General features: G+C 34.6%; 2 protein-coding genes across 7 annotated transcripts; one reads left to right on the top strand and one right to left on the bottom strand.

The window, feature by feature from the left end:
* Nucleotides 1–476: 476 nt before the first annotated feature.
* Nucleotides 477–2867, top strand: LOC124301295 (GPN-loop GTPase 3). The gene is made up of 3 exons (XM_046756179.1): nucleotides 477–766; nucleotides 1946–2142; nucleotides 2218–2867. Exons 1-3 carry the CDS (start codon nucleotides 722–724, stop codon nucleotides 2795–2797), a joined length of 822 nt encoding a protein of 273 aa, XP_046612135.1. The 5' UTR covers nucleotides 477–721; the 3' UTR covers nucleotides 2798–2867.
* A 279-nt stretch (nucleotides 2868–3146) lies between these two features.
* LOC124301292 (GPN-loop GTPase 1) lies at nucleotides 3147–8810 on the bottom strand. Of its 6 annotated transcripts, none has more exons than XM_046756170.1 (6): nucleotides 8435–8810; nucleotides 8256–8346; nucleotides 5548–5823; nucleotides 4397–4761; nucleotides 4044–4273; nucleotides 3147–3625 (listed from the first exon to the last, which is right to left on the bottom strand). In XM_046756170.1, exons 2-6 carry the CDS (start codon nucleotides 8299–8301, stop codon nucleotides 3277–3279), a joined length of 1266 nt encoding a protein of 421 aa, XP_046612126.1. In that variant the 5' UTR covers nucleotides 8302–8346; nucleotides 8435–8810; the 3' UTR covers nucleotides 3147–3276. The 6 variants fall into 6 exon arrangements, with proteins under 6 accessions (XP_046612126.1, XP_046612128.1, XP_046612127.1 ...); XM_046756172.1 differs by lacking the exons at nucleotides 8256–8346; nucleotides 8435–8810 and adding exons at nucleotides 6348–6445; nucleotides 6509–6608; XM_046756171.1 differs by lacking the exon at nucleotides 8256–8346.
* Between the last annotated feature and the right edge of the window lie 35 nt (nucleotides 8811–8845).

Here is an 8845-nt window from a genome sequence, read left to right as displayed (position 1 = left end):
TTGTTTCACATTGCAATAAACACAATTCATTCAAATTTTCCATTTTTGTTTTCAACGGCCGGTATTTTTAAATGACAATATTCAATAATAATAATTATCAATAGTGGAAGCTGTTAAATTTCTGAACGCTGTTGATCACGTGATCAAAGCACTGAGAGCACCTTACCTCGAAAGCACCAGTGTTCACAGTAGAAAAATGACGACGATTTATGACGTCATATATTTCCCTAGGATACTGCGACTGTATACTGTCCGTCTATAACGGAACGAATTTCTCCCCAGTAAGAGCACTGAACAGTGCTCGCAGTGTATATCGGAACATACCCAGAGATTATGACTCGTTCGCTTCATCTATTTAGAATTCTGCACTGTTGGTAGCATGTAAATAATTACCATTCAGCTTCCCGTTTTCGACGGCAGCGCTGTCTGGATTCCTCCCAGCGCAAAATGATGGTGAAATTTAAGGTACTAAAAAGCTGTATCCGAGAACCGGACCGATTTCTAGCACCGTGTCAACACGTTTGAGACACTGCTTTCAAGTGGCACGTGTGGGCACGTGGTTGTCATAATTTATATACAAAATGCGATGTTCGAGTACTGAAAAGAAGACGAAAACCACCACAACCGTAGTGCAACAGAAAAAATCGGTTGGAGAACATTAAAAATTCATCCCGATAATTCGACATTTTGATTAACAACGTGTTAATAATTGCATGCAAATATGAGATATGCCCAACTGGTTATGGGGCCCGCTGGCTGCGGAAAGGTAAATATGTACGAAGTGTGTATTAGCACTACAGAATGAATCTTCACGGCACTTTACACATGCCGAAAGTTCAAGTGTACCATATTTTTGGCAAAAAATTTCAATGTCTGAACAATTTTTCGAGGCACGCTCAAATTGAGTGACAAAGGTTAGATAAAGTTTGGCTTCTGTTTAGACATCCACTCTACTCTACTGATGTTTTACCAAATGGCGATGTCTACAATCACAGTCTAGACGGATTTAACAAACTTTGATCTAACAAACTTTATTCAAACAAAAATTTAACTCATGATCTGAGGTGACAGATTTTTTAAACTTGTTTCACTAACTTTGGCATTGTCTAACCTTAAAGTTAGTGTCAGCTCAGGATAGTTTTTGTGATTCATTCTGATAAAATGGACAATTAGATTTTCTGAAAAATGATGAGGTATCTCCTGTTGAGGTAAACCTGTTAATCAGCACGCTGGAAATTAGTATGGATAATATGAGGTTTTTAAAAGATTTCCAAAGAGTTTTGATGTTCAGAATTTGATCTCTTAACAATGTTGAAAAGATGGGTGATTTAATCAATACTTCACTATTTATATGATTACTGAACAGTCGATGAATATATAATAATTTGATAAGTTCCAAATATGCACACTTCTTGCAATAAAATTAAAGAAAAGTCATTAAATTTCGAGACACCAACCTCCTTCAGAGTGTGCCCTGTTTGATTTCCGACGTTGATATATATATCTGCAAATATCGAAGCTCACGTATTTCAATCGCAAAAAAGAGCTTAAAGGCTTCATCCTATACGCAATTCTGAACAAAAACCCCCCAACGCATTTCCATTTGACGCAGGAATAAAGAAATGGCACAGATTTTACAAAATCGGAAAAGTAAATTCGTTGAATTCATGCAATTTCTGTATTTCTTCGTCAAATGAAAATGGATTAGAGTGTTTTTGTTCAGAATTGTGTATAGAATGGGACTGTTAAGCCTTTTTTTGCATTAGAGATATGTGGGCTTCAATATTTGGAAATGCATACATCAGCGTCGAAATTAACTAGGACACCCTCTTAAGTAGTCAATGTTATATTTGTTGAATGCATTAGCCAGATATCTGATACTATTACCAGAAACAAATGAATAACCTAAGTTGTATATTGATGAGTCTGTAATTATGTCTTACAGTCTACATATTGTTCCACTATGGTACAACATGCTACTGATGAAAAGAAGGTTATAGAAGTGGTGAATTTGGACCCAGCAGCTGAGTACTTCGACTATGAGCCTCTGGTAGACATACGAGAATTAATTCACTTAGATGATGCCATGGAGGATCAAGAGTTGAAGTTTGGTCCTAATGGTGGCCTTGTGTTCTGTATGGAGTGAGTGTCTATTTGATTATTTTTCTCATTTAACTTTTTACTTCACTTTTGTAACCCGAAATATTGATTTATTAGATACCTACTTGAGAATTCGAAGTGGCTGGAGGAACAATTAGGTGACGTGGATGAGGACTACATAATTTTCGATTGCCCTGGTCAAATAGAACTGTATACACACATGACGGTGATACGTCAGCTTGTCGACATGCTGCAGAATATTAATTTCCGAATTTGCGGTGTGTTTTTATTGGACAGTCAGTTTATGGTAGACGGTTCGAAGTTTCTGTCGGGTACAATGGCAGCCCTTAGCGTGATGATTAATTTAGAACTTCCACACATCAACATTCTCACTAAAATGGACTTGCTCTCAAAAGGAGCAAGGAAACAGTTGGACAGATATCTAGAACCAGATCCACATAGCTTGTTGGCTGATATGGAAAAGGGTCACTGGAACCAAAAGTATAGAAATCTCACTGAAGCTCTTGGAAGATTGATCGAGGACTACAGCTTAGTTAGATTTTATCCACTCAATATCAAAGACGAAGAAAATATTGCTGACATAAGGCTGACTATCGATAATATCATCCAATATGGTGAGGAAGCTGATGTCAAAATGAAGGACTTCGACGAGCCAGAGCAAGATGATGGTGATTAACATAAACCATCCAATCCATTCATGTAAATAAAACTATTTTTTTCAAATAATAAATTGTCTTTACACGTCAGTACCATGTGTTTCATTCGCTACAACGATGTGTCAAGTGAAGAGCTTCCCTCACGATTTTTGGCTTCTCAAACTGAACACATGTCAGTTGTTGTTTTCTGTAGTCTTGAAGCTTATTTCAGTGCAGACTACTCTGTCAAAGCAAATGTTCAATACAAACCACTGCATCATTTTACAGACTGTTTATGACTATAACCTAGTTATGTATACTTGTTTAAAATTATTACCGTCAATTTTAAAGTTGTTTTAGGTATTTTAGAATGGATTTCCATCGACCAAATTGATAGGTATTAAAGTTTATTTTTGTACAAAGATTTTCATGGTACAAGGGCCATAAACATTTGGTATCAATGAATTTTATGATCAACCAACTTTATTCTTGAACGGTGTATTCTATGATGAGAAATATGTCAGCCTCCTTTGCTGGTACTCGGTTCACTTTTTTGCGACTTCGCTCGTCTGTCCTGTTCGGCTTTTTGTTTTGCAAGAAAAGTTTTAAAAGATTCTGCCTCTTTTCGTTCATCCTCGTCCACTCCTGGATCTCCAGAATTCTCTTCGCCTTCTTCATCATCGCTAGACTCGTTGGCTGGGTGTTTCAGATAGATATCTGCTATCTCACGGCCAACATTAACTGTACTGACCAATGGAACAACATCGCCTGAACCTTCCGCAGCTGCCTTTTTCAATTGTGCTTTCCTTGCTTCTTCCTGTGCTTTTGCATTCTCCACGCGGATTCTCTCCCAATCTTTCTTGTAGTCTCTGGAACATTCGTTATTTAGTATAGTATACTATTTAGTATAGAAAGTACACAGTAAACGAAATACTTATGAAGGTGTAGTTCGTAATTTTAATGGCTAAATTCTCTTTCCTACACATCCATTACGTGAACGTTTCCAATTTCAATCTCATAAATATTTCTCAACAATTTTGATAATCTTATCAATCAGAAGTTAAATGGTACCCGTTGAAATATAAAGTAGGGTAATGTTAGTTTCGAGTTCAGAATATCTTTTAAACGAATTAAGTGAAATATTGGCTTAAATAACGTTGCAAATGAGTGAAATATTACATTATAGCCAAGTTTTAATGCAAAGGATGAATAGTCGAGAATTTTCTCACGTTTCTGTCAAAAGCCGTGAATTTGTGAGAATTTTCAAACATTTCAGTACAAAATTACGTTTCATATTCTTTGGCCGCTTCTTCAATCAGCTTGAAGAAGCGGGGAACTCCATCCCCGGTCAATGCCGAGACACCACAACTGCGCAGGTGACAATAGAATTCGTCAAGTGCTAGTGCCAAACTGCGTGTCAAGTTACTTATGTAGCTAGTCTCTGATTCCAAGGCTTCTTGGAACGATTCAAAATCTTGCATCCAATCCACTGCATAGCTGTGCTCAACAACATCTATCTGTAACCATAAAATCTCAAATGAAATCTACTAATCGAGTGTTGATGAAGTGTACATGCATTGAAAACTGCATTTTGTACTTATCAACGATTACTTGAATTATTTGTATTTATCTCAATTTACCTTATTCATTGCTATAACGAATGGAAGTCTGGTCTTGTAAAGAATAGAACATGCATATAGCATATTCGACATAAAGGTAACTGGGCTGACGCTCCTCACAGTATCCATGACATAGACAATCACAGTTGGAAATTCAGAAGCCAATGCCTCAGTTATGATCGTGCCGCTGGCTGACCAAGTGAAAACCTCTATTTGACCAGGAGTATCCAATATAACAAATTCGTGTTCTTCTCCTGCCTTTTCAATCAGTTTTATCACCTGGTCAAATTTTGTTGAGAATAAATTCAGTGCCGTAACAATACCACCGTTTGGGCCCAATCCATACTGCTTCATGACCTCCTTGTAGTTGACCGTGTCTCTAATGTCTGAAAAAATGGTTGACTTATCGAGCAACTATTGAACATCTTAAGACGGCCGCAGACACATAATGATGGTCGCCGATCCATCCCCTATCTTGCTTCATACAACCCTAACTGCTCATGAGAACCAACTCTATCACATATGGCGAGTGTTCGTAGTGATTATTATTAATATTATTATTATATTATTCTTGTCCCGAATTGTTGCATTTATCTTTATTAAAAAGTTTATTGAGGAGATATATACAAGTAGATGGCTAGAATTTTGGGAATTTATATCTCAACAACCAATTATGCAATTTGATTAAGATTCGTTTCATTCAAATGTCTGCAGATTAAGTTCCATCAACGTTTTCTCTATTAAAATCAGACAATAGGAAAGATTGTTATTCACATTAGGATAAACCGTTTTGCTCGGTGACAAGTTTTTCAGTGCCCATGATGTCGCAGAAACAGCTCGATTGATTTGTATCAAATGAGGATAGATTATTCTTGAATAATTTATCCTCTTTGCCACGACTCTACTTTTCTTTTGAAAATTTTCATGTTTTTTTGTTAATTGAATTAAAAAAAAAGGTTTAAATTTAGCACGAAAAATCAAATTTCTTGTCATGATATTAAGAATTCTAAGTTTTACAGTTTTTATAGGATTTTATAAGCATTGGAACTTTCTTTCACAACTTCCAGGCATGGTATGAAACATAGGATTTTCACAAAATTCAATATATATCACAATTTCAAAATTACCATGGAATTGTACAGCAAACTCAATGTAACTAGAACTGAGCTCACCTATATTGGCTGGGTAAGGGACTTCGGAACAAGCCGGATCCAGATTGATAACATATGGTTTACCAGTGTTATACAAAGTGGACGTGATTTTTTTGACAAAAGTTGTTTTTCCTGAACCAGCCATTCCAAGGACGACTATACAAGTTGGCTTTCGCCTTGCACCTGGAATTGGCTGTGTGGTTGACGCATTTTTAACATCAATTTCCATGTCATCATTGCCATCTCCTTGTTTTTCACTTTCGGTTACAGTGTCAGTCTTGAACATATTGGCTAATTCTGAAACAAAAAATGGTAAAAGTCATCACAGAAATCGTATCTAAAACCACAGATAATTTTTCGCAAATCTGCAATTCCACACAATTAAAGTAAAATGCGATTGAAGCTTAACGACGTTAAATTTCACTGTGTTATTGAAAATTTCCAGGTGTACATTTGGAAATCCACTACAAATTCCCATAGGTTTGGAGACATCGGACACAATCTTATCGGGATTTGAAATAGATTTCAAATGATTCCTTCAGGTGATCTAGAATCTTTTAGAATGCCAGATAAGATTCCCATGGCTAAAGAAATTTAAAGCTACCTAGACAAGCTTAAATTGTAGGAAAATGCTAGTCCAATTTCGAGCTTTGGAGGTTGGACATAATAAAAGAATCAGAGGTTAGGATTTTTTTGCGTTGAATTTTTTTACGATTAATTTTTCAAGAGGTTCTTACAATCCAACGCATTATTATTGGCTACTTGTATCTAGACGTTTTACACCGACAAATAACACGTTATTAATCAAACCTAATACGTACAAAAGGAGTTATTGTAAATATTGACGAGACTCGAAAGATACCGGTACGTCCTCAATCAAAAATTGTGTAACTCAGGCCTGGAAAGCTCAGAGTCCTCACTGAAATGTATAATATATCAGTGCTTTTATGTATTTTTAGGAAATTATCTATTAAGTCTCTACCTGTTATTTTCTTCGAATTCGACAAGCGCGTCAATTGTGAAACTGTTGTTCAACTCTAGATATAGGTATCTTATTCTAGATGGTCTTCGGATACGCTATCTAGTGACCAAATTCAACATCTGACCGTGAGCGCGTAGCTCGAATTGCTAACAGCTGATTATGTATTTGTTTATGTGGAAATGTTAATATTATTTTTTAGTTTTTCGATTAATAATTAAGATTTAAAAAGTGAATAGTCGATCCAAGTCATTGTTTTGATTATGGAATTCCCTGCGCGAAAAAATAAAAGTAACGTGTATTGCTGTGTGTTTGATTGTCAATGTAAAGCTTATGGTGATGAAAAAATCAAGTTTTTCCATCTTCCACATCCCAATAAAGATTTCGTCGATAGAATCAACAACTTTGGTGATAAATACAAAAGCGATAGTCGCGTAGCTTGGATCAGTGTTGAGAATTGGAAAAAGTGTAATGATCAGTATAAGATCTTTTCACTCCATTTTAACAAAGACAATTTTTACCATCATGTAATAGCTGTTGGTTCGACTCATTCTTAACTTAAGAAAATAAGTGTTCCTTCTCAAAATATTCCTCCAGGATCAACTACAAAATATACTCGTCATGTAAATTCTAGAGAAGAAAGAATACGTAGGAGATCACTTATAAACAAGGTACTGACAGCTGAAGGTACTGAAGAATTGAGTCTTGATAAAAAAAAAAAGGAGAGGACATTTTACTTCAATTATTTTTATAGATTTAAAATCATCGAATACAATAGCATCAGGTGAGCAACCGAGCTAAGGATTATTGTGTGCAATAATAAGACTGCATTCAACAACTTTGAACTGTGTGGAATTTTCATAAAGCTCACGTGCTGTGGGTTCATTTTAAACCATGTCTAGTATAAGTATTACTTATCACAGTTGGATAAAAATACTTTAATGATTTGTACTACCAATCGAGTTCTTATTTTTACTATAAGTAAATAATCTATAGCTTGGATCACTTCCTGTAATTCTAAATTGTCTTTCTTTCTCCCAACAGAATAAAATTCAATAGTTGAACAACTCCATTTAATATTGTTCGACTATTTTCTTACAGCAGTCCTGAAGAGGATTAACATCAATTTTTTCTAGTTTATCGAGAAAGACTGAGGACTTTTGATTACTAAAAACAGCTAGAATTCTTCCTGAACAAGTGATAGCACTATTGTTATTGCTTGAAACTTGGATATACTCATGTCTTGTAATTCTGTAAATAAAACAGAAAGAGAGAAAAGAATATTATAAAATAAAAACACAACATCATTGAAATTGTGAAATAATTTATTAATAATAATTTCATAATTAGATTTGACAAAAAAGCGTAATATTTTTAAAAATCAATTTATGTAGCAGTTTAATACTCTTTCATAAAACATGATTATTTGTAAAACATGCAATCAGGCTTTGAAAAAATATGTAATGCAAATATTAGGAATTTGTAATAGTGATATATGTGTAAAAAAATCAGGTTAAAAATTGATGATAAAAATGTAAAAATAAAATGTCAGCGTAAAATTTACACGTGTAAAGCTAGAGCAAAAAATTGTACTTCTTGCTTTTCAGACAGCTGTAAATTTTCATTAAAATCCATCGATTCAGTGTTGTTAACATCTTCAGCTTAAATTTCTTTTGTTCCCTTATATTTTAGGCATGGAAATTTTTTTTTTTCGCCGATAAAAGACACTCATGTTCATGTAATGGCTTGCCTTCATATTTTTCTAATGAAGATTCATGAGGCCAATCCATACACATTTTTTATGAGTGCAAGTAATCATTGGCAAGCTCTTCAAATCATTGCTGTAAAAATAAAAATCAATTTTAATAAATTAATTGTTGGAAAAATAAAATAACTGTTATAGGTTATGAATGTGACAAAATATCTTACCGGTTGCAATGGAGTAATACTGCGACATGTTTACGAATGACCTGCCTTATAAGAAGAACTCATTCCAATTATTCAACCGTCGTTTATTATTTGACCAGTTATTTCATAGGGATTATTTTTAATATAATGAATATGTAATGTTTGTAAACAAATAGCTAAAACACTTATAACATTGCAACCACTGATTGGTACTTGTCCACATTTTATCACGTGTCCAGCATTTAAAACCCTCACCTCCAATGAAGTTTTTATTGCTTGGCTTTGTGCAAGCAAATTCACAAATTTCTTGTAGACAAAGTTTCATTTTATACATTAAAATTACAAAAACAAAATCACCCGATACTGCGTTACGTACAGCATAACTTACTAACTCTAGTGCATATTTTCACCGCTTGGTGCAATTTTATAGTT

This window comes from Neodiprion virginianus, chromosome 3, assembly GCF_021901495.1.
Source record: "Neodiprion virginianus isolate iyNeoVirg1 chromosome 3, iyNeoVirg1.1, whole genome shotgun sequence".
In the NCBI taxonomy this organism is placed as follows: domain Eukaryota; kingdom Metazoa; phylum Arthropoda; class Insecta; order Hymenoptera; family Diprionidae; genus Neodiprion; species Neodiprion virginianus.
Note: the sequence above shows the minus strand (reverse complement) of the source record. Positions and strands in the feature narration are given on the sequence as shown.

What these genes read in the sequence shown, in the direction of transcription:
- LOC124301295 (XM_046756179.1), top strand. Translation starts at nt 722, where the DNA reads ATGAGATATGCCCAACTGGTTATGGGGCCCGCTGGCTGCGGAAAG. An exon ending in GGCCCGCTGGCTGCGGAAAG is followed by an intron (nt 767 to 1,945) that starts GTAAATATGTAC and finishes TATGTCTTACAG; the next exon opens with TCTACATATTGTTCCACTAT. An exon ending in GGCCTTGTGTTCTGTATGGA is followed by an intron (nt 2,143 to 2,217) that starts GTGAGTGTCTAT and finishes TTGATTTATTAG; the next exon opens with ATACCTACTTGAGAATTCGA.
- LOC124301292 (XM_046756169.1), bottom strand. Translation starts at nt 8,747, where the DNA reads ATGTATAAAATGAAACTTTGTCTACAAGAAATTTGTGAATTTGCTTGC. An exon ending in CAATAAAAACTTCATTGGAG is followed by an intron (nt 5,824 to 8,668) that starts GTGAGGGTTTTA and finishes TTTTTGTTTCAG; the next exon opens with AATTAGCCAATATGTTCAAG. An exon ending in CCCTTACCCAGCCAATATAG is followed by an intron (nt 4,762 to 5,547) that starts GTGAGCTCAGTT and finishes CCATTTTTTCAG; the next exon opens with ACATTAGAGACACGGTCAAC.